Source organism: Nuphar pumila, chromosome 2 (genome assembly GCF_984573655.1).
Source record: "Nuphar pumila chromosome 2, dmNupPumi1.hap1.1, whole genome shotgun sequence".
Classification (NCBI taxonomy): Eukaryota; Viridiplantae; Streptophyta; class Magnoliopsida; order Nymphaeales; family Nymphaeaceae; genus Nuphar; species Nuphar pumila.
The window spans coordinates 35499532-35525235 of record NC_143250.1 but is presented as its reverse complement, the minus strand read 5'-3'; the positions used below and the strand labels follow the sequence as shown (position 1 = coordinate 35525235).

Below are 25704 nucleotides of genomic sequence, written 5' to 3'. Positions count from 1 at the left end.
GCCCCGATATAGTCATCGCGCGCGCAGGAGGTGACCTCAGGGAACCTTGTTCACCTGCCTAGCGGCCAAGGTCCCATCCCACTACACCAAATCCCTTTGGGCCCATAGTGTAACACATTTGGTCATAACAACATGAGATATCAACCATAAACACTTATTTTTATCTTTTTATTTTTTAGTGTTTTTATGAAACTAGCAAAATACCAACCTGGACTCCGGTTGTTTGGTAGCTATTAGTGCATGTTACCATGTGTTGGGACGTTGCAAGTTCAAAACCCATTGGTATGTTGTGTAACTGGTGGGGGTCTGCCTAACCCAACTTGTCTTTAAAAAATAAAAACTCACCATGCAAAATACCTAACCTCATTCACGTGCTCTACCGAGTGATTTAAAATAAAGAAAGAATCACATGTGGGAAATTTAACGGATTTTAAAAAGTGCCATGTTAAAGCGGCGATACTTTCAAAACGTGTGTATGATATTTGTGGCCGTGGGTAAGTGCGTTTTCGGTGGAGTTCGTAACGGTGATCTCACCAAGCATACCTGAGCGCCTTCCTCACGGCAGGGTTCCTCGTTGTTATAAAAGTCAAAAACAGCAGGAAGACCCTCACACGGAGAAATTTTCAGATTATTTTAATCAATAAATTTATTTTAGGGATTTCTTTGCACTCAAGAAACAGAGAAAGCGACGGCCGTTAGACCTTCTTAACGGCGTCTGCGTGCTCCCGTCTCCCTCTCAGATGACCCTCGCTTCTCTCTCCTAGGGTTTCTCCCTCCCTCTCTTTCTCTCTTTCAGTAAAAAGAAGGAAATTAAAGCAGCAGAGAGGAAAATGAAGATGGAGATCCAACTATCGTCGTCCATTCATCGCTTCGGGTAAAATTTCCGTTGGTTTTCCCCTTTTTTCTGGATTTTTTTTGTTTTCTGTGATTTTTTTTGCTTTTCCGAGGAATTAATACGTATTTTTTCTTTTATGAGGAATTAAAGTGTTATTTCTTCTTTTCTCGGCATGAAATTAATTTTTCCGCGATTTCCCTTGTTTTTTTTTGTTGATTTTGTGTCCAGTTTGAGGAAATCCTCTGTAAAATTCGTTTTGCAGATATTGAAATGTAATTTGTCGTCTTGCTGATCTGAAAATCGTATGATCTCATTAATTTTTGTCGTTTTATTTGTTGATCATGTCGGAGATGGTTTTAATTTCGCTCTGATTTATCTCTTGGGTGTAATTATGCGAGTTCGGTTTCAAGTTTTTTCTTTTTTTACACGATTCTTTTTTAGGGTTTCGTGTTTGGTTGTTCTTTTCGCTGTATGTGTTGATCTTTTTCTTCAACTTTGTTTCATCTGGATTCTGTATTTGGACCTCGGCAGTATGGTGGATAGAAGATTTTTGTAGTTAGGATTCAGAATCTGGGGTAATCGGTTCTTTCTTTTCCGTTTGTTTATGGTTTGGCCTCTTTTTTGGATAAGTCATACTGATATTTCCTTTGATGAATCAGTAGCATATAACTACAATAATATATCGGGAAAGGTTACTCTTTGGAGTCTTAATTGGAAATTTGATTTTTTTTTTTTTGAAAGGCAAGCTGGGGTTAGTCAGACCCCTACCAGATATCTCTTAAGCCCTATGTGGCAGAGGGATTCGAACCTGGGCCTTCAGCTTGGCACAGGACCCCGCTTACCACATGGGATACCACCTCGGTGGTGAATTTTGATTAATTGCATATTGTAATAATCAACTGTTTTCTTTTTCAATTTTTGATCTATGCAACATGGGCGCTTCTACAAGGCCCTTGTATCAGTGTCGTACCCATACTGGTAGTCGGTATTCCTGGGTTATGGGTCAATTGGATTTCAAACTTAACTTGGCTCATTTGATCCAACCAATCTTGCGCTCAAAATCAGAAGTGTCTGCTATTAATTATGTGCTGTTGATCATTGTTTTGTTAGTTAACTACTCGCCTTTGATATGCTCTGGGTTCTACGTCACAAAGACACGAAAAAGAATCACATCTACTGTATAAGTATTTGAGTTGAAGCTTGCAACTAGTTCAGGTGTAGTGTTGTGTTGACACATGATATGAATGAAATACTAATGAAAAGAGACAATGTCACTAAGTGACTAAGAGATGCACAAGCATACAAGCAAAAGGCCACTAATGGGCAAAAATACAATAGGCCACAAAGTGGCAATTGACAAACACACACAATATGAGAGAGAGAGCTCTAGAAAAATAGATAATAATCTTATTGAGAAAAGCTTAAACAAGCTTACATTTAGGTGGGGCAAAGCCCCTTATTTATACACAAAAAGGAACCAAAAGGGGCTCTCATAGAGTCGTTGGGAGCCCCTCCAACGTTCATGTTTATGACCGTTGGAGGGGTCCAACGACTCTATGGTGGACCCCATATTACAAAAAGAAAAAGAAATAAATAAAAAAAGAAAGAGAAAAACATATCCCTAATGGATATGTGTATTTACAAGTGAAAAGACCAATTTACCCCTAGTGGGTATTACAATATATATATATATATATATATATATATATATATATATATATATATATATATATATATATATATATATATATATATATATATATTAACAGGATACACATGCTAAGTGAAGTGTTTGTGTGACATAGGTCATATGAATCTGACGGGTTTATGTTGGATGACCTTGGATTCATGTTCTTGGCATTTGTTCAAACAGGCCTGTTCACTGGACTCAGACCTGAACCCTATATCTGAATTGCTCACAACTCTGAACTTTTGGAGACTGGGCCATGATTATTAAAGCTAATGACAAAAATGGATGCCAAGAGAGGGATTTTAATCATTCACTTTTGCATGGAATCAGGATTTCCATCTAGAGAGAGAGAAGCACATGAACATCCACCAATTTCCTTTTTACCACCAACAAGCATGTGCTGATCTTGGTGTTCTATCCAAAAAATATGGTTTATATAAAAATATAAGAGACAAGAAGTTAAAATATTATTTTTTCTTTAATCAATAATATGTAAAACATTATAAAAAACAATAGTGTGTGTTAATATCACCATGTTATCATGATTTAAATAGGAAAGATTTTGTCAAATATTTGTGGTTATGCCAAAAAGGAAGCCGACGTTGAAAATATTTTAAACAATAAAAGGCACAATTTCAGAATCCCCCAAAGGGATAATTGAATACCCCATGTCCATTTAACAAAAAAAAACAAATCAGAAGCACTCAAATCCCCAAAAGAAGTCCATAATCATCAAAGCTAGAAACTTTCCATAATTCAAATAGCATAGAAGCAACAAAGGCAAAGAACTCCAAATGCAGATGTAACATGTACGATATGCACGAATGATGGGAGCATACAAATAATGAAAAAATCAGAAGACATGAGGACATCAAATTTTTTGGTGTTTTAATCAATAAAAAAGTATGTAATAACTATAAAAAAATCTAAAAACTATATATGAGAGAGAAAGCATACCTTTAAAATACTATGTTCCCCAATTGTTTGTATGAGACCGTCAAGCCTTGTGCGTGGAACCTTGAATCTAAAGCCCGTGAGATGGGAAATCATGGCGAAACATCTTAGCTAAAGCACATGGAATGACATATGATGCTCAATAAGATATGTTTAGAGGAAGGAAAGGTTCTAAATTTATTCTAAATCATATAAGTGTAACTTTTGATTTCCTTCCATTGCATCATTATTGATGAAAGGGACATTATGCATGGGGCTGACCAAACCAGAGTTATCAGAAGCTTCTTAGGTAGGTGGGAAGCTCACTTCCCAGAAACTCATTTTTGAAGTGTGATACGCCCCGCTTCTAAAACTTTATGGGAATCTCGATTCCCTCATGCTTCTTCTATGCTTCTGCATGCATTGTTCATGCTTTCTATATGTTTTTCTCACATTTTTTTTCATGTTTTTCATATGCTTCCTCTCACGCTTTCACTCACTTCCCATGTGTGTTTTCTAAATTGTTAACCATCATTGTTAGATTTTAACAAAAAATAAATTCTTTTACTGAAAATTCATGGAATATAAGAATAATCAATTTTATTTTAGTTTTTATTTGTTTTTTGTTTGATTCCTATTCAGTACTCATATTGCTTCCTTTTTTATTTTTGTTTCGCTTTCAAAATGATATTTTGCCTCTCGCTTTCTATAAATTTTAAAATGCCTCCCTTCTCACTTCCGCTTCCTATATCATTTTCTGCTTCCGCTTCCCAGTCTGACAACCTTGGACCAAACCCATGCAGATTTTTTTTTATGGCCAATGAAAAGGAGAGATAGGAGTAATTTATGGAGATATTTTAGGAGGGGAAGAGAGAGATTCCATTTCCTATTGAGAGAGGTTTGTTTTGGATAATAAATCATTTTTTGAGATATTTTAAGAAAGAGGGGGGAGAGAGAAAGATGATGTTCTCACCAGTTCCCTGTCATATTATGATTATTATTGTGATTTTATTATAACAATAAGAGGGAGAAGAGTTATAAATGGAAACTCAAGCGTTTTTTGAAAAAATTATGATATGTCATGTAAGTAAGGCTTCTTTTTTCAAACTATATTAGAGAAAATAGCCAACAAACTTTTAATTACATTGTCAGAACATATGGCAACAATGTCATTTTTAAAAAGGTATTGAAGCATCTAATTTTTACCATCTATTGCCCTTGCTATCTATGCAAATTGGATTCTTTGGACCATCATGTGCATCAACGTGCTCAAGGACATGTCAAAAGACAACTTTTAGGGTGTGTTTGATGGCTGGATAAGTTTCTGCCTAGGGAAAAGCTTATCCAGGCAAAAAAGTCATGCGGTTCCCCATGCGACTTTCCCCCCTATTTTATTGGGGATATTCACCCCAAAAAACGGCAGAAGAGAGGGTGTGTGCCACTGAAAACCTAATGGTTTTCCTTGGGAATAATTTATCCCGTGCTATCAAACGAGACCTTAGTGGCAGTCAGAATCACAGCTAAAAAACGAGCAGCGGGTTAGAATTGCTGCTAAAAATCATTGTGTGTATTTTTTTAATTGTTCAGCCTATATAGGGATGCTGTTTGTATTGATGCAGAATCCTACCTTATATATATATATATATACATATATATATAATGTTAGCTACCACTTTGTCAAGCTTTTTTGCAATTTTTTTGTTAATCTAACCTTACAGATGTGATCTAGTTAGTTTGTTTAGTAGAAAATAGGTCTTAGATCATGTATTTGCAACAAATAAGCAGGTTTTTTATGGGCTTCAAAAATCAATGGCCTACAAAGTGCCAAAATTTTAAGAGTCAAAAAATCATATTGTTACATCGAAAAAATATGATCCAACATTGTTTTCTAGCAAAGAAAACAGGTTGAACACATCTATATGGTCAGACAGAGTTGATACAACTTGCATCTATGATTTTCCAACTAGATTGTACATACTATAGGCAGTAGCATATATATATAGATAGATAGATAGATAGATAAATATATATATATATATAGAGAGAGAGAGAGAGAGAAACTTTTGTGTTGTTCCCTTTGTACTGGTGTTGTACCTACCTATGTGACATAGTTTTGGATGTATGATTGATATAATGAGAAAAATATGAACTTAACATTGGTTCATGTCACTCTTGTACATTGTCGATGCTTTTAGATGCCAATTTAATTGCATTTACATGTGCATGACGTAAAGTCTGTTTCTAATGGCATGTATCACAGTATTAATTTTCTGTGTTCTCTTTGTTGTCAGGGTGTTCACTAGTAATTCCCGAATGTGGTACACTGTATAACTGTAAATACTTGCATAACACCATACTTCTTTTGTTGGTAGTGGATCTAGTGATTGGCTACTTAGCATTTATAGATAGAAATGGAAGTGAAGAACGTAAGGGCATTGGCTGATGGCAAAAGTGTTTTAGTTGATTTGAAGAGAAAGCATGCAGCTTGTTGTGGAGCTTATTTTGCCACTGGTGCATGCACACTCCCGCCCTATACTAAACTAAATCAGTCTCCCAATAAACGCTACAAAAAGGCCTCATCGAAAGGCTACAGCGGTTGCTGCAGTTGTTGCTCTGGGAAGTCACTGCTAAGAAATTATTTGAACTTTATGAAAAGTGGATCGCCCCAACATGTCATGTATTACCAAAATGGAGAATGGGATGACATGCCGGTAGATCATATTTGTGTCTTCAAGGAAGCTTTCAAAGCTAAACAAACTGCCATAGAAGTGGTACTTCAAGGTCACTGCACCTTGGTAGATTTTTTGCATATGGCTATGATCAATCTAGAAACGGGATTTCAGCGACCAATTGCATGGATTGATGGATCTGGCAGGTGTTTCTTTCCCGAACTATGTTCTGAAAGCGATGATGAGCATATTAGTTATTATTCAGATGTAGGGAAAGAGGAGCCTTATGAACTTCCAGAACCTAATGGAACACGTGAAATTCAGGTACAATGTAATGTTGATAATAGTAGAACTAATAGTTCAAAGTCAGAAGATTGTGGAATAGGCATTGGTCATGCCAAAGGTATTTGTATCGAAGGGAAACTTAAGGGTGATAAAGAGACAGATCATGAAGCCACCTCTGGTGAAAATGCATGTGTAGAAACTGAAGAAACTACAGATGAAAGCAGCCAATTTGAACTTGCAACCATTAAGTCAATATCATCATCCTGTGAAGTCAACAAATATGTCTCTCAGACTCCTGACTTAAAGCTAATGGATGAGAAATTGGTTAGATTGTCAGCCAATGGCAGTAAATACAATGCAATCAAGGATATTTTCCTTGCAGGATTTGGCACATTTATCAGTGGAAGGAACATCATAGGGATCTATCACAATTCACCTACAAACAACTTTGCAAAAGCTAGACTTCAGTCATTTGAAAATCAGATTGAAATTACAAAAAAACATCATGGGGATGCAAATGTTCGTTATGCTTGGTTTCCCTCTTCTAAAGGAGTATTGGAGATCATGTTGCATGGATTTGGGCATGTAGAACTTCCTAGGTGTGGAGTGGCTCATGGCATTGGGGTTCATCTTCTACCAGCAGATCGCTCACCTATCAGGTCAATAACTTTGTGTGTGGTTGTCACTTGTTTAATTTATATTTCCAATTGATCCATTTGCATTATATTGTCAAATCTGTTGATTCTAGTTCTGTTTCATTTTTCCTTTTTTTTTTGTTTGCAGTGCTAGTTTTGTTGATGGTGATGAAAATGATGTACAGTATATGGTGTTATGTCGTGTAATAATGGGAAATATGGAACAAGTTCCTCTGCATTCTAAAGAGTTTCAACCTAGTAACGAGGAATTTGATAGTGGCATAGATGATATTGAAAAACCAATGCATTACATAATATGGAATTGTCATATTAATACACATATTTACCCGGAATATGTAGTGAGCTTTGTGCTGCCTCCAGGTTCGAAAGGTGATTTTCTCCTATCTTTTGCAATTTCTTATTTGTTAACATCTATAAGGTACCAGTAGGTTTAATCAAAGTTTGTGTTGTTACTTTAATAGTTTATAGAACATGTAATTGTTGGCTATTTTCTTTAGGCTATTTTGCTGGGGTAGGAGAAAACCAACATAAACATGAAATATCACAACTTACAAATTTGACACATCATCAGAACCAGTTTCAACCAAATCCAGCGACTGTTAATTCGGTAAAATGTTGAGTTACAGTTTCTGTTTTTTTTTTCCTACATGATAATGTTAGTTGCAGCTCAGTAAATATTATCATTGTCTAGGAATTAATATTCAATTTACATGAAATTTTCCTATTTGTTATCTGCTTATTTACAATATTCCATAATGTGTATTAGTCATATTCAATCTTTTTTAACCCTTTATTTCCAATTTTGTCTCCTTTTTGCTCTCTCTCTGTAGCTTGTGAGTTCCCAACAACTATCATCTAAGGTCAAGGGTTTTGAGAAGAAGACCTCAGGATTTTCTTTGAGGCCTTCTAAAGCTCCTACATCAGCATGGATGTCTTTCCCTATGTTATTTGATGTTATATCTGATAAGATTTCTTCTTTGGATAAGGATATGGTGGATATTTACTACAATGAATTCAAGGTACTTAGAATATATTGTTGTAATGCTTTGGTTTGAATAATAAACTGTACCCAAGACTTTCTTTGGTGACTTGCACATATTCTTCTCAAGACCATGAGCATACATACAAAGCAGTTCCGAAAATAGTGTTGATACAGTGGTAGAAATGACTTTCTAAATTGCGTTTTAAGTGCATGCATTTGTTGTAATAAGGTCATTGTGCAGGCTTTACCATAACAACAATCAAAAGTTCATATGATACTTTGATTTCTCTTGTATACGATAAGTGGGCTGCCATTTGTTGGTATGGTACAGAGGGTGCACATGTTGAAGCACCTAGAAGTGTCATGCCTGCAAGTAGCCAGTATGTATCAATAAAAAGAATATATCCTGCTATGTAGTTGTGATTGAAGTACCTAGGCATCATAGCTGATGATGGTTTAGTTGGCTGGGTTGCTTTATAGAGCATGCTTGTTTAGTCCCCATGAGAATCGTCCTCTCACACAAATGAGAGTGATTTTCATATTGCTCCATTTTCTCATGTCTAAGCAAACATGAAAAAAATTGGGCATGAGAGTCCATTTGTCATTTCCTTTGCAAATGTAAGTCCAATTCTCATTTTCCATGTGAATCATTCTCTCACCTGCCCCCATGTGATTATGATTCATATGATTATATTTCTCATTCGGAAATGGACTCCAAAGTGGTGGGGCCAAGCAAACATGCCCTTAATGTCTTCAGACAGATTATTTAGTTAGTAAAGCCTTGATCAAGTCGTGTATATTCTTCAAATTCTAAACTATTGGTATTTTTCACTGTTTATTGATTGTCTAACAAAACTTTTCATTGTTGGCTGGAATGTTAGTGTAAGAAAATAACTCGAGATGACTTTATTAAGAAGTTGAGATGGATCGTTGGTGACAAAGTGTTGATATCTACATTGAAGAGTTTTCAGTGCAAGGTAAGTTGGAGAGGCACTTGCCATCTCTTTCTAGTATAACTTCCTATATAAAGTTAAGACAGTACTTTCAATGGTTGATTCTTTTGTTGGGCCACACGTTTATACTTTTAGCATAAATCTACTTTCTTCCTGTAAAATATAAGTTGAGGCTTGTTCTTTTTTTCTTTTTGATGAGCTATGCTGGACTATCATTTGCACTAAAGTTTTCCTTTGGTTGTTGGTCATGTATTCTAATGGTTTGAGTTCTGTTATAAAAAAGCAACTTATCTTGGTGTATTTTGATTGTAGTAGGAGCCAAGAAAGCTTTGATCACTCATGGTATGAAAATTTTGAGCAGCCTGATTAGCAATTCTATGAATTCCTTTATATTCAAATGCATGTCTAGATGCCAAAAACTTGTCAATGTGCTTTTTGGGAACCTAGATTCAGCTCATGGTCAACAAAAGTGCATAGCAAGAATTTAAAAAGATTCGAGCTGTTTTTAATTGAAATGCCTATTTATGGTTTCAAAACATCCTGTCCGAGTTTTTAATAGACATTGATAGGGTTTTTAAAAGAATTGATAATAGGTTTCTAAAAAATTGATATGAAGTTGTGAACAAATATTCTAATATATATTTTCATAACAAGTATGTACATGACATAGTTTCCTGTCAGTTACTATTTGAGCTAAATAGCATGGATTTGTCTCTGTACTTGAAGTTAGATATCTGACCAGACGAGTTTCACATGTAACCAGTCAGTGGAGTTAAGCAGTTTGAATATAAAATATTATTTAAAGGAACATTAATATGGTACAAACTAAAAAAGTTAGTGTTTTCTGGAAGTGCCAAATTAACGGCTTCTCAGGACCATTTATCACATCAAAGTCAACCAGAAGAAATAGTTTTATATGAATAAGATCAAAGGATATGATTTTTGGTGAAAGCTTGGGAGGTCACACTTTGTTCTTTGAATCCCTGGACTTTTTTTGTTTGATATGCTAATGTCTGTCTTCTATTTTTTTTTGCATTAATTGAATTAAATAAAAAAATGTTCCATTTGCCATTGTTCTTTTTCTTGTGGTTGAACATTTTCTTGGTTGTTGACAATTCATTCTCTGCTTTTATGCTGTGTTTCCTATGCCGTTATTGCTGATTTCAGTTCTTATGCTTGCAGTCACCGGGAACAGGAAGCAGTATAACTAATCACTAATCAGAAAAGCTTCAAGTTGCATGTCGATGGTACCTTGAAGGCTACATGGAAAGGGTGGAGTTAACCCTAATAACAATAATCAAAGGCATAATTTTTTTATTTAGAGAATTTATGACAATGATATCATTGATTATTTATAGTAATAATTGTGAGGTGTATGTGTGTGGGTATGGCTCTGCTCTGCATAGAATTAGAGAATTTTGGAAACTGTCTACAACGTGGGCTGCCTTTTGCTTTTTCTGAAGTTTGTGTGCGCATCAGCTTTTCTGCTGCTTGTAACATATCTCTATTTGCTTTTGTGATCAAATGTACATATCCTGTTTTATCACTTGATGGTAAAACGTTCTATCTGTTGCTTGGCTTGAGCTTAAGATTCTTCTGGGTGGCTTTAGTTATTTATTTTGGTTTGTTATCCTTTGAGATGGTTGGATGCCCTTGAGCACATTTGTAGCTTAAGATGTTTTTCTCCTGAGATGGTTGGATGCCCTTGTGCACATTGTTAAAATATTATGTCTCTTTTAACTGTAAACTGAAATACCCATCAGGGGTATTTCAGTCCTTTTACTCAATAGGTGTCAGCCATCCTAATGGGCTAACATTTTTACTTTTTCTTTTTTTATTTACTTTTGCTTTTTACACTTTTTTTTCTTTTTGACTGTTGTAAAAGGGACAGCTCCATGTAGCTGTTGAACAGTCATATTGAGCTGCACCTGTGGCTTCTTTTTGCATTATAAATAGGCCTTAGTAGTCCTGGTAAACATATTCTTTTTTGTGAGTGCATATGCAATATTGTAAAGCCCCTCTTGGGAACTTATGAATTGAAGTTCATTTTGTTTCATGCTGTTGTGCATGTGTATCCGTGCTTTTGTGCACTTGTGAGTGTTCTCCTTTGTGCCTTTGTGCACTCTTTGTATTTCTTGTATTGTGGTGTTACACACAATCTCTTTTTGTAGAGATTTTCACATGGTATCAGAGCAAGGTTGTTTGGAGAAAGGAATTGGTGTGATTCTTCTCAATATCAAGTGCCTCGAAAAACGTGCCTTCAACTTTTTGGTGATTGGAGTGGAGGCTCTTCTTCATTTAATATTTTAGAAGATTACTACAACAAGAAATATTTAAAATCTTATTGTGGTACGTATTCTTTTCTTTCTTCTTTCCTCTCTAATGGGTGAGAAAGACTCCCATTTTTCTTTTGGTTTTAAGCTAAATGGCTTAAATTATCATGTGTGGGCCGGAAATATGGAAGCTCACATCAAAGGGAAAGGGCTTTGGGGTTATATTCAAGGCTCGATTCCGGAACCCGAGCCTAAAATTACTTTGGTTAAAGAAGGAGAAATCAAAATCCTTGAGGGAGATGAAAGAACTAATGCTCTTGAGGAATATAGTAGGAAACATGAGCAATGAGAAATGAAGAATTTTAAGATCTTGTCTTGGATTTTCTCTTCCGTTGAGACAAGGATTAATGCCAACATTATAAAGTTTAAAAAGGCTTCTCAAGTGTGGGAGTATCTTGAGAAGATGTATACTTTTAGGGACTTGTCCCATAAGTATTATCTTCAAAAAAGAGTGTTAACTCTTGTTCAAGGTGATATGTCTATAAGAGAGTATCAATTTGGGATGAGCTTGCCATGCTTGAACCCAAGTGGAGTGGAGAAGCCATAGAGCTTCGTCATAAGCAATTAGAAGAAGATCGATTCTTCAATTTTTTGAATGGGCTAAGGCTCGAGTTTGAGCAAATAAGATCTTCTCTCCTATCCTCTTTTACCTCTCCTTCTCTTGAAGATGTCTTAACTAAATTAAGTGGAGAGGAAACCCGTATGGGCATTAGCAAGCAAAATCCTAGTGTGCTTGCAATGTCCACAAATCAAGAAGAATGTGATGGTGTTAATGCCGTTTCTAGACCCGGTAACAATTTAAGAACATATAGACCTCCTCATTTTAAGAATCAAAATCAAGGAGGAAGAAGAGATTATAGCAAAATCTCGTGTCACTTTTGCAAAGAACCGGGTCATATCAAACCGGTTTGCCCAAAATGGAAGAAACTTCTAGCAATGGCAACTACATCTCAACCATCCAAAGAAGAATCTTCAAAAGAAGCTCTATTTCTCAATCAAATTGTGGAGGTTCTTCAACCTCTTCTAAAGGGAGCTATTTCCGGTGCTGCTGTATCCACCTCTTCTCCTCCAGGTAAAACTTCTTGGCTCTTAGATTCGGGTGCATCCTTTCATATGACCCCAAATATTTCATCTCTTTCCGAGTATTCTAAAAATGTGTTACCTTATTTTGTTTCGACCGCGGATGATACTTTTCTAGAAATTAAGGGAATTGGAAATTTTAAAACCTAAAACTTCTTTATTCCAAAAAATAGACTTATACCAAAATTAAATTTAAACTTTCTTTCCGTTTCTCAACTCACGGACCTTGGGTGTAACATTCAATTCTCATCTAATAAATGTTTAATACAAGATCACCGGTGCGGGAGATTGATTGGGGAAGGCTCTAGGAAATGAGACTTGTATTATGTGAACTTTCTTCAAATTCCTAAAAACACCTTTTGTAATGTGGCCCAACATAAAGACATAAATGTTTGGCACAATAGACTTGGTCGTCCCAACATTACCAAGTTATCCTATCTACATTTTGTTAAAGATCTTTGTAAAAATACTTTATCTTGTAATGATTGTATTCTTGGAAAAATGAGAAGTATACCTTTTGAACCAAGAATTATGTTTAGTACTAAACCTTTTGAAATTATTCACTCGGATGTTTGGGGACCGGCACCTGTCATATCCAAAGGTGGTTTTGCTTACTATGTGATTTTTGTAGATGATTTCTCACAATATTGTTGGATACATTTTCTCAAACATAAGCATGAAGTTTTTTCATGTTTTAAAACATATCATATGATGATTAAAAATCAATTTAATAGTAATTTAAAGATATTTAGGACCGATTCCGGAGGTGAATATCTCTCTAATGAGTTTAAGAAATATCTTGAGGATTGTGGCATTGTCTATCAAAGATCGTGTCCTAAGACCCCACAACAAAATGGTTTGGCCGAAAGAAAGCATAGGCATATCATTGAAACCACTAGAACCATTCTCATTTCCCAAAATATTCCTAAAAATTTTTGGGCTGAAGCGGCTCTTGCTTCCGTCTATCTTATCAACCGACTTCCATCCAAAAATTTAGATAAAATTTCTCCCTTTGAAATTCTATATGAAAAAGAACTTGATTATAATAGGTTGAGAGTTTTTGGTTGTAAGTGCTTTGTTCTTACCGATAAAAATGATAAACTCTCACCAAAAGCCATTCCTTGTGCTTTCCTTGGCTATTCGGAAACTCAAAAAGGATTTCGATGTTATGACTCTAAGAATGATAAATTATATGTTTCAAAGAATGTAACTTTTTTGAAAAATAATAGTGGTTTTGAAAAAAATGAATCTCATTTAGAAAATGCCGATTATTCCTTTCTTTTTGACCTTTTATCTAAGGATGATGATATCTCTAGTGATGATGAATCAACATATAATAGTGAAAATGAAATGGTTGTGATCAACAATAACTCTAACCCTTCTACCCCTCAAGAAGAAAATGTATCTAGAGAACCCATCACTTATTCGCATAGAGATAGAAGCACCTTTAGGAGTGCTATTGAACTATATAGTGAACCTAGTGAGACTATTTCCACTCATGATTCTCATCCTAGGAGAACTGAAAGAACTAGAAGGACTCCCTCTAGATTCGTATCTTTTGATTCTTTCTCTCCTAAATATCGAGCTTGTTTGAGTGTCATTCACTCTTATTTTGAACCAAAAAATTTTGGAGATGCCAAACAATGTACTGAATGGAGAGAAGCCATGGAGAGTGAACTCAAAGCTCTTAAGAAAGCTAACACTTGGAAATTTCAATCTCTTCCCAATGGCAAGAAAACTATAGGATGTCGATGGGTGTTCAAGGTCAAGACTAAGAGTGATGGTTCTATTGAAAGGTATAAGGCTCGTCTTGTAGCTAAAGGGTACAGTCAAGAATATGAGATTGACTATGAAGAGACATTTGCTCCAGTAGTTCGTATGGTTACTATCAGATGTCTTATCACCATTTCTTCAATTTGAAAATAGAATATTTACCAAATGGATGTCAAAAATACCTTTTTAAATGGAGATCTTAATGAAGAAGTTTACATGGATGCTCCACCTGGTATGAAAATCCCTAAAAATAAAGTTTTTCGTCTTCGTAAAGCTCTTTATGGACTGAAACAAACACCCAAGGCTTGGCACGATAGGTTTAACAATGTAATGACTGAAAATGGTTTCACTTCATGCTATACTGACACTGCATTGTTTGTTAAGAAATCTGATGCAGGGATTGTTATATTATTGTTATATGTTAATGATATGTTAATAACAGGTGATGATATCAAAGGAATCAAGAGCATTAAATCTATTTTGACTTCAAAATTTGAAATGTCAGACTTAGGCTTTCTGACATATTTTTTGGGAATTGAGGTTGCCTATTCTCAGAGAGGCTATTTTTTGTCTCAAACTAAACTTGCTTGTGAGATTCTTGATAGATCAGGAATCACAGATGACAAGGTCTGCGAAACTCCTGAAATAGTAGGTTCGAAGATGAAGATTGATGATGGGATTCTCTTAAAAGATCCCACACCTTACCGGCAACTGGTTGGATCCCTAACGTATCTCAGCATTACCAGGCCTGATATTTCTCATGCAGTACATGTTGCTAGTCAATTTCAACATGCACCTACTACAGTCCATATGAGCGCCATCCTTCGCATCATCAGATACATAAAGTGTACAGTAAACAAGGGAGTATTTCTATCTTCTACGTCTGAATTAAGTTTAATTGCTTATACTGACTCTGATTGGGGAGGTGACACAAATAACCGTCACTCCACCACTGGTTTCTGTATTTTTTTAGGTGAATCATTAATCTCTTGGAGATGCAAGAAGCAGCAAAAAGTATCGCTTTCATCCACCGAAGCTGAGTATAGAGCCATGGCATCTACTACCATGGAGATTGTTTGGATTCACAACTTGTTGGAAGATATGAATATTCAAGTTCAAGGGCCCACAAAATTATGTTGTGATAATAAAAGTGCAATCTACATTGCCAAAAATCACACATTTCATGAGCGCACGAAGCATATCGAGATGGGCTGCCACTATGTTCGTGAAGAATATTTAAGAAAAACCATTGACCTTCCTTATGTTACATCAGAATATCAACTGACAGACTTCTTCACCAAGGCGTTGTGTTCTCCAAGATTTAACTTCCTTGGTTTTTCTCCTGAATGGCCAGGAAAACCCAGGCTGCCCAAGCCACCTTACATTGAATCAAGCTGTGCACCATTCATCTGAAGGTGATATCAGTTGATTTTAAAGGTGTTTGGCAGGGCCTGAATTCATTAAGAAATGTGATTAAATCGTGAAGATAGGTGGTGTAGCATGGTAAAAAAAATGCATTGGATCAATGTGTTCGTTGTCATGCAGGCTTCAAAGGTGCCCAAAAGGTGCATCATGGTTGTTCCTAAGTGGAATATATCTAAGATTTGCTTTATGAGATTAGATAAAAAATAGTTTTGGTAATTTAACCTTGCACTTATTTTACCTACACAATTTCTCAAATTTTTACCTCTCATGCTGGCTCTTGCCAGCAGCCTGCGAGGTGCTGCCGGTGAGCATAGGCTGCCTTCCTCTTCGTAGATGCATCTTTCTTGCTCATAGGAGTCCAGTCTTGGCCACCAGATTTCTTCATGTCACCACTATATACTACCTTCATTCAATCTTAATTTTGGCCGCAAGAAAAACCATCTGAGCCATTTAGCTGACGCCTCTATTCTTGGCTTCTTTTTTGTTCTTCACACGCACCTATTTGGCCCCTTCAAAATGAAGGATGGATTTTTTTTTATATATTGTTAAAATGTTTTAATTTAAAAATGTCGTTTTTGTTCGGTTTGATGCGGGCTGATTCAAGCTTTTTTTTAATCAATACGGGCCCAATTCCAATGCTGACAACATTGATCGAAAGCAGTAGCCAATGTTTTACATCAGTGTTGTCAGTATTGATGTGAATCAGCCTAAATGGGCCAATACGGTGCCCAAAATCAATTATCTAAGGGCCGATTCAGCCCTCACCAGATTTTAGCATTTTAATATTTAAATATATTTGTTATTTTTTATTTTTTATTTTTAGTTAAATTTTATTTTAATGATTTTCTTATATTAAAAAAGGAAAAATGACAGATGATTCAGCTCAATTCAATTAGTCTGAATCGGTCCATTCTCTGAATCGATTTGAATGTTGATTATGTCCAAAACCGACATTGACAACATTGCTTTAAATACATGCAAGCCTACTCATTTTTTTTTCAATTAAAAAAAACACTTATCTGAGTAATGCAGTAAACAACAGTGGTTGGATCAGACATGATTGCACAACTTAAAAACAGTGGTTGGATCATGTTCACCAACCTTGAAATATATGGTTCACTATATTGCTGCAGTAAACCGCTGCAGCTACACAAAAGATGGGACCCTTTGCATGTGCATGATGCATGCGAACGCAAATAGACACTACTTCTGATCCAAAGCAACCTTTGCCGCTCATCTGGTCATACTGCTCTTTTAAGCAATTCTAAGGTTCCGTTCTCTCAGTAAACCAGCAAGAAACTTGGTGCACATCCACATACTCGAGCTTGCTGTACAGTTGGTTCCTGAAAGATGCATCAAGATGATCTTTCAACTGCTTTCGATGGATCATATCCTGGAGGTTCAATATTTGGCCAGTCACCACGGCATCCCAACCTGATATAGAGACTCTTCTTCCCTATGAGAGAGAGAGAATAAATTACAAAGTATTCTGCAAAAGGATGTTAATTTTCCGGAAAGGAACAATACTGTGAATGCAACAAAGCCATGGAAAATTCATGAATCTGAGGGATGTTGATTGAGAGAAGGAACAGAATTAGGAACATGCAACTGTATCATGGGTTCATTGGCCATGCAAAATGATTTTTTAAATTCAGAGTGGTATAATACAATGTTGCTGTCATCCATGAATCTCGTTCATTGGCCTTGGAGAATGATTTTCTAAAGGCGGAATCATACAATTTTGCTGTAATACGTATAGGTGCGGTTTCAGGCATGAACCATGATTCCTGATGTATTTTGGACCGTTGGTTCTCAATAACAATGATCCAGAGGACCAGAGCAGTTCTAAATTGATAAAGGCTACAAGATTTACCTGGAAGCTGCTTATCTGACAAGATTAATCTTTTAAGTGCACTTAGACAAGCCTGAGCAGCTATCTGAGAAAAGGATGAACCCCATTGGTCAAGTTTAACAATGACATCCGCATTCACACATGCTTGTTTGTCACTGCTTTGCACATGTCTCTGACCTTCCTTCACAGAACTTTCTGTTCATTCCAAAAATTTGAATGCAAATACAAGCAAAGAAATTAATAATTTTTCGATAGTTAAAATATGCAAATTTTGAAATGGAAAAAATATGCATTCATAGTTACATTGTTGAGATCATCAAATTTCTCTTATTTTGGTTTAACTAGACGAAAAAATGTGGCAAATGCAAGAAAACAGGAATTTTAAAAAGCTTGATATTTCACAACTTTTGTCAGTTTAGTCAATCCGGTTACAAAATGCTTCCTTTTTCCTCATAAGTAGGGAGGCATGTAACAGAAATTTTGTGTTACCACGTGGCACATATCAATCAGTGCAAAATTTTAGAAATTTATGATTTCCTCAAATGAATTTGAACAAGCTATGGCATCTCCATTTCTAAATTCTTTTTGCATGTTATGCTGCACTGTAGCTTCAGACGTGTGAAGTGTTTCCTGAGTTCTTTGAGTACAGACACCATTGGTGATAAGAAAACAAAAGTCAAGAAAAACTTACCAGAGGCTTCGTAATGATCTAGCCATACAGTAAAACCAGCATATAGGTGACGCCACTTGTAAGCTCTTCCGGCTGCACCATGGTTCCCTCCTAAAGTTGCAACCACAGTACGAACATGGCTGTAATGCAGGAAAATAGGTGTCAAAATTCAAATGGTTTGAACATGATAAGATTGCGCAGCTGCTGATTTTCAGTTTATCAACAGTACCTACTTAGACTTTCTAGTATTGCCCCTTCAGCTTCCGCAACAGAGTCTGCACCTTCCGTAGTTATCCCTAGAAGTGAAAACACTCATTAGTGCACTGCAAGATTGTCATAGAATTAGTAAACAACCTAGAAGACAAGCAGAAATCGCTTGAGCAGCAAGAACAATGAATTTCCACAAAATAAAAGCAAACTTGAAAGATTTGTGCTTGACTTAGATCTGAAATAGGACCCAGTGAATCACAATGGTAGGACCAACATGGCTCTGATTTCTCGTACAATCTGAAGAATACACCAGGTCCTGGATGCAATTTGATTTGCTTTATTACTTTTCTAAAATTCTAATTCATGGTTTAGCATGCAATTTGCCAACTCAGTGCAGTAAGCAGGCTCCAGAGCCCTTTGTCTTTACTAGATAGGGTTGAGTAAATTATTATGTTACATAAACTTGTCAGGATCTATCAAATCCTAGGACAGGAGTTGGCTCCCCTCAGCTAGTCTACATATGCATGCATCCATGATTTTGGAGTCATTATTTGAATATGTTTTGCAGTCATTTTTTACAAAAGTGCATTGGTACCGTCACAGCCAGATCCAAGAAAAACATGACAATTCAGTTATCCTCTTCGTCGTAGGCACACATTGTCAAAGTGGTTCAACCAGTAATTATGGGCCTAGTATTACAAATGGAACAACAGAAACTCCACCATCAAATTGTTCCATGCCATGGCAATGAAGTAGACCAACAGCATGTTCATGAAGATTAGTGTCTCTTTACCAACTGGAAAATATTGGGGGAGAACTCTGCTGTAAATGGTTTGTGAGTGGCTTCTATGGAGGTAACCTCTGAATGTAACCTCCTGGGCCCCTGGCTCTTGTTCTTTTCACAGTTACACAATATCATCACGAGTCTGTTCAGCCTGTGAACAATAGCCTCCTAGCTCTTATTAGTTACACAGTTATACAATAACACCATATGAATCTGCAGTTATTTTGATTGCTACGACACTTATTTTTACTTGTATACTATTAGCATCATTGCAATCATTGAGCTCTAGATGTATCTAATAATGCAGTAGGCCATGTTCTAGTAACATATTACTGTACTATATGAGAACAGTTTTCCTAAAACGAGTTTAACAAATTCGGCAAAATTGGAATCCTTCAGCTCCTCCAAGTCCCATTATCTCTTTAGTCAACCTTGGTCCTTGGAGATGGTTGATAAGTTGAGAGATGAAAATTCAAAAATGTAAGTGAGCTGAATTGGACCAATACTTCTTCAAGTTTGTGCGGTACAGTCCTGTTAGTTACTATACTAAAGTCAGTTTGATCCTATATTCCTTAGATTTGCTTGGTAGTCATCTCCTTATTGAAAGAAAGCACATTTTACCACACCATTTCCCTGGGGGGAATGAAGCATAACTAGCTAGTGCAACAACCATCACCAAATGGTGCCTGTGGAAGCTTCAAGTTCCTAGATCCCTATTCTACCTTCTCAGTTGAGGTGTATGCATTTCATCATTCTTTTGGTTTATTGAGACATAAGTACCAGTTAAGTATGATAATCCCAACAGTGTCTATCATTCAACTGTTTGAGTTAATTATCTTTGATCATTTAAAATATCAACTACCATAGGTAGCCATGAAAGTCTCATTGTACAACTTACATGAATCAATACTTTGCTTTGCAATTGTTTCTAGTAATTCACTTGTGTTAAGAGGAGTATACCTGAAAAAAGGGGGAAAAAATAAGTGAAAGCTAAGCAATTGATGGATTGTTGATATATAAAAAAGAACCAAACATGCTAAATGAGAACTTTAATAATCATTAAGGAAGCTGGACTAAAAGAATCAAAATTTTCAACTTATCTGTATCCAACAAGATCAAGCAGACAAGAATTCTGAAATTACCTATGAAAATATTATTTGTCCAGACGTTCACCTGAATTTGTTCGACCTAAGAACACATGCTTTTCCTATTTCCTGACCAATTCTATAGAATATTAACAAGGAGAGCATAAAACAAAAAAGGCATTACGGGAGAATAAATACAATGATCGTATAAAGATGCAATTGTAGACAACACCAGAGCAATAGTAGTTTATGATTCTGTGGCTAATTTCTTAGCCTCTTAGGTCATCTTTAAGCTATGCCTTTTGAGGCCAACAAAAAGTGAGAAGTTGATCTTATCCCTAAGTCAAACCTTTTTTAATGAAGCATCCATCCACTAAAAAATCAAAATTCTAAGATTCCCCTCTTGGAACATACTTTGCTGAGAAATTCCATGAAAGGGAAATGAATTTGGTTAGTATACCTCAAACTACAATAAGTAAATGTTCTAAAATATAATTTGAATAGTGTCTCAAAATCATTTTCTTGTTTTTTTTTTTCATTTAAGCATCATATATTGTTAATAAATTTTTCTCTTATTGAATTTTCCATGTGTGGAAACTCCTCAATGTTAAGCTTGAATTAGAAAATTATAGATATTGAAAGATGAATTAAAAAAATATAGTTTCCAAGAGCAAGTTCTAACATGGCAGGGACACTTCCACGGCCATCAAACATTGCATTCAATGAATTTAGCTGATTTTGAATTCATATGCACACCTCCTTTTTCTAAAGTTTAGTTACTACAGCACTAAGCATTATGGACAATCCTTGAGTTCCTCAGTCTCCTGCTTGTTCAAGAAGTTGAGGGAAAAAACAAAACCCGCTTGTATGATTTGTTTTCTGAGGAGGCCAATGAACCCTCAAACTGTATATAAACATTTTATTGAATAAAATCTGCTTAATCAATAATCATTCAACAACATTGAAAACAAGAAAATAAAGATATACAAGGCAAATGCAGGCAGAGATAAACAGCTCAATTAGCAGAGTTTTCTAGTGTGCACATTAATAAACAAAAGAGAAAGAAATGTATGTATCGATCAAAATCAAAAGGTGTGTAGAGTACTACCCCCAAAACTGTTTATCTATGACTTAAGAATATGAACTTTCCACCTACGATTGTCACAAACTGAATTATGGTCAAACTGCTTTGGTCCTATGGTAACTGGACACTCCATTTTGCCCTCCGTACCTGTGTCGACACGTGTATCCCCATGTCGACATGCGTCGACACCCGGATGTAAGGAAATAAGAACCTCCAACAATGTTCTCCAAGTCACCAAAGTGGATACACAAAAGAGCTACAATAAGATCCACAAAAACACCAAAATGAACACACAAAAAACCATAAATAGGCTCACACACAAAACCCACTCAATGGGCACACAACATTCACAAATAAAAAGTATTGTTTTATTCAGATGGAATCATTGCAAGAAACATTACATAAGTGAGGGGACTTCACTCCTTTATATACACATTCCAAAGAGCCTCCAAAGAAACGTTGGGAGAGGCCCAACGGCTCTATTTCCCAATGTCTCTTAAGTTTGATTAACCTTTGTTGACTAGTTGGAATCAAAGTAAAAATAAAAAAAGGGTAAAAACCTAAACTAACCTAGTTACTTATTTATATATATACATATACACATATGTACACATATATTTTTAACACTCCCCTTCAAACTTCCGGTTGGATAATCAAAAGTTTGTCAAAGAGAAAGTGAAATATAGGAGCAACGAGAGGTTTGGTGAAGAAATCCATCAACTGATATTCGAAAGTAACATATGGAAGATCAATATTGCCATGTAGATACTACTCTTGAACATAGTGACAGTCAATCTCAATATGTTTGGTACGTTCATGAAAAGTCCGGTTTCTGGCAATGTAGATGAAACTTTTGTTGTCACAATACATTTTGGATACTCCTTTAATCTGGACTCCAATGTCAGTCAGCAATCTTCTTAGCCAGACCACTTTCATAGTGGTTGTAGTCATAGCTCGGTATTCTGCTTTAGTTGAAGAAAAAAAGACCTTATGTTGCTTCTTACATCTCTATGAAATCAACGAATCATCTGAAAACATACAAAACTAGTAGTTGGGATCACCTCCCTAATCAACATCAATATAAGCAATTAAATCTAATGATCAAGATGTTAAAATATATAATGTAATATATATTTATATATATATATATATAAAAATATATTTTGCCCGATAAGGGGTAATTCTGTAACTCGCCCAATAGGGACATTTTAGTCTTTTTTCCTTTTCTATTTTTTCCCTTTTTCTTTTTCTATTTTTCCATTTCTTTTTGTCTTTTTTATTTTTTCTTTTTGTGCATTTAATGCACAGCCATTGGGGGCCCCAACAAAGAGTCATTGGGCCCCCAACGGTCACAATTGTGACCGTTGGGAGCCCAACGACTCCTTGTTGGGACTCCCAATGGTCCCTCTCTCTTGCTTTTCTCTAACTCTCCCTCTCTCCTCTCTTGCCTATAAATAAGTGGGGTCTCCCCCTTTGTAAGGTGTGGCTTCTACAAGCCCTTTAGTGCATTTATAAGATTTTATGCTTTCTAGCCATTTTTGGCTTTTGTGTATGTCCTCTTTTGGACTTGTTCTTTGATTTCTATGTGTGAATGTCCATTGTAGGACATACATTTCTTTTCCGCATATTTCATTACATGGTATCAGAGCCTTGGTTGTGCTCTTGTTTCATATAGCTAGTTGTCTAGCTTTCTCTCTCTCTTTGTTTGTCCTCCATTCTTGATTATATAATGGAAGGAGAACAAAAGATTGATCTCTCCTTCAAGCTTAACGGTACGAACTACATGATGTGGGCCGCCGCCATGGAAAACAACCTCAAAGGTAAAAAGCTTTGGGGATATGTGATGGGCACCATTAAGGAACCTCAACTTCAACTTACAAAGATAGATGGTGATCAAGAAAAGGCTCTAGAAGGAAGTGCTCGCATAAAGGCTATCGAAGATCACCAATCCAAGGTAGAAGATTGAAAAAGTAAGCATGCAAAAATTCTTGCATGGTTCATGAACAACGTGGAGCTAAAGATTTGCGCCAACATTGCCAAATTCCGCTTAGCAAATGAAGCATGGTTCTTTATGAAAGGTATGTATACCCAAAAAGACCTTGCTCGTCAATTCTTTATCCAAGAAAAAATTCGTACCATTAAGCAAGGTGAAATGAGTGTAAGAGATTATTATAGCACTCTTGGACCTTTATGGGATGAACTATCCCTTCTTGAACCCAAATGGGTATCAAGTGAAGATGTTGAAATGAGAAGAGAACAAATGGAGAAAGAACACTTTTTCCAATTTTTACATGGGCTTAGGCCCGAATATGAACAAGTAAGGTCCTCCCTTCTTCATAGATCAAAACCGCTTCCATTGGAAGATGCCATAGCCGAAATATGCCAAGAAGAAACTCGTCTTGGCATGATTAAAGGAGGAGATGAAGTTCTTGCCGTGTCTAGACCCGGCAATCATATGAAAGCATATAAGCCTCCACACTTTGGGAGGCAAAATAACTATAATGGCAATTATAGGAAAGCTATTTGCCATCATTGTCAAGAACCGGGTCATATAAGACCTAATTGTCCAAAGATAAATGAGCCTCCAAAAGGTAAAGTTGCTACTATTGAAGAAATTCCCCAAAAGAAGGAGGAGCCAATGAAAGGGAAAGAGTCATTCTCCCTTGCTCAACTATCCGAAGCACTTCAAATTCTACTCAAATCGCCGTCAACTTCGGGAGCCGCCATTGCCTCTTCTTCTTCTCCAGGTACGCCTTCTTGGATTCTTGACTCTGGAGCATCTTTTCATATGACCCCTATTGAAAATGGACTATCCAATGTATATAGCAACTCCAAAAATTCTTTTGTCTCCACCGCCGATGGTACCTCTTTACAAGTTAAAAGCTTTGGAACCTTAGATTTTTCAAAAGATTTTTTTGTGCCAAATGTAAGAGTAGTACCTCAACTTAATTTAAATCTCTTATCTGTCTCTCAAATATGTGATCATGGATGTGAAATCTCCTTCTCAACCAAGGATTGCTTTATACAGGATCTCCAGTCCGGGAAGCGGATTGGGCAAGGCCATAGGAGGGGAGATCTCTACTACATCACCAATTTGAAACTTCCCACCAACTCTTTTTGTAATCATGTCCAAGATAAAAATATAGAAACTTGGCATCAAAGACTTGGACATCCAAGCTTCTCAAAAATGTAATCCTTTCCTTTTGGAAAGAAATTTTGTAATGAGAAACATTTTGTTTGCAAGAGTTGTATTTTTGGAAAAATGAAATCCACCCCCTTTCCAAAAAGAACATTTGTGTCAAAAAGACCCTTTGAATTAATTCATTCGGATGTTTGGGGTCCTTCTTCGGTCATATCAAAAGGAGGATACTCATATTATGTTACTTTCATTGATGATTTCACTCGATATGTGTGGATCTATTTTCTCAATTTAAAATCCGAAGTTTTTAACTTTTTTAAAAAAATTCATATGATTGTCAAAAATCAATTTTCAACTAATATCTCCATTCTTCGATCCGATTCCGGTGGAGAATATCTATCTAATGAATTTCAAGAATATTTGGAAACCAATGGAATTTGTCATCAAAGGTCATGTCCTAGGACTCCCCAACAAAACGGTCTAGCCGAAAGAAAGCATAGACACATTTTGGAAACCACTAGGACCCTTCTCATTTCCAAAGAAATTCCAAAATGCTATTGGGCCGAAGCCGCCTTAACCTCCACTTATTTGATAAATAGAATGATATCCTCATCCCTTCAAAATATATCTTCATATGAAAAACTTTTTGAAAGAACACCCGATTTTAATAGATTAAGAATTTTTGGGTGTAAGTGTTTTGTCCTTACACATAAAAGAGATAAACTATCTCCCAAAGCTATCGAATGTGTGTTCTTAGGATATGGAGAAAATCAAAAAGGTTTTAGGTGCTTCGATCCCAAAAGCAACAAACTATATGTATCCAAAGATGTTACTTTTTTAGAAAATGAGAACGGTTTTGAGAAAAATAAAGATATTGATGAAAGCGAATATGCTTTCTTATTTGATCTTCTCTCTCAAGAAGATATGACTCCTCACGTAGAGGATGTTCTTAATGATTTAGACGATACTCCTCTTGGTAATGATGAAAATGGAAGTAATGATGTTGAAAATAGGTCAATTCAAACCTATACTAGGCGTGGTCAAGAAATTCCCATAAGTGCTTTAGAAAAATATTCTCAAAGTTCCAACATAGAAGAAACCTCTTTAAGGAGATCTAGTCGAATCTCCAATCCTCCTAATAGGTTTGTTTCCTATGAATCCCTAACACCTAAGTATAGGGCATGTCTAATTGCATTACACTCTTATCATGAACCATCACACTATAATGAAGCCAAAAACATTCCTCAATGGGTTGAAGCCATGAAA

At 36.0% G+C, this 25704-nt stretch overlaps 2 protein-coding genes across 4 annotated transcripts in view; one reads left to right on the top strand and one right to left on the bottom strand.

Moving 5' to 3' along the window:
- Positions 1–678: 678 nt before the first annotated feature.
- The window catches only part of LOC149845243 (inactive poly [ADP-ribose] polymerase RCD1-like), a 44629-nt gene continuing 19603 nt past the window's right edge, over positions 679–25704 (top strand). Inside the window, exons 1-7 of one of the 3 annotated variants that reach the window (XM_089995639.1) lie at positions 679–874; positions 5750–7071; positions 7196–7437; positions 7566–7675; positions 7899–8087; positions 8932–9027; positions 10186–10571. In XM_089995639.1, coding sequence (XP_089851765.1) covers positions 5870–7071; positions 7196–7437; positions 7566–7675; positions 7899–8087; positions 8932–9027; positions 10186–10221 — 1875 coding nt within the window. In that variant the 5' untranslated portion in view covers positions 679–874; positions 5750–5869 and the 3' untranslated portion in view covers positions 10222–10571. Of the gene's footprint in view, positions 875–5749; positions 7072–7195; positions 7438–7565; positions 7676–7898; positions 8088–8931; positions 9028–10170; positions 10572–25704 lie in introns of those variants that run through there. The other 2 variants (XM_089995638.1, XM_089995637.1) reach the window with 2 other exon arrangements.
- Positions 16432–25704, bottom strand: part of SKL2 (shikimate kinase like 2) — a 31436-nt gene continuing 22163 nt past the window's right edge. Inside the window, exons 4-8 of the mRNA XM_089995641.1 lie at positions 20029–20090; positions 18366–18432; positions 18158–18276; positions 17488–17661; positions 16432–17070 (exon numbers count right to left, since the gene is read on the bottom strand). Of these exons, the coding sequence (XP_089851767.1) occupies positions 16970–17070; positions 17488–17661; positions 18158–18276; positions 18366–18432; positions 20029–20090 (523 nt within the window). The 3' untranslated portion in view covers positions 16432–16969. The remainder of the gene's footprint in view (positions 17071–17487; positions 17662–18157; positions 18277–18365; positions 18433–20028; positions 20091–25704) is intronic.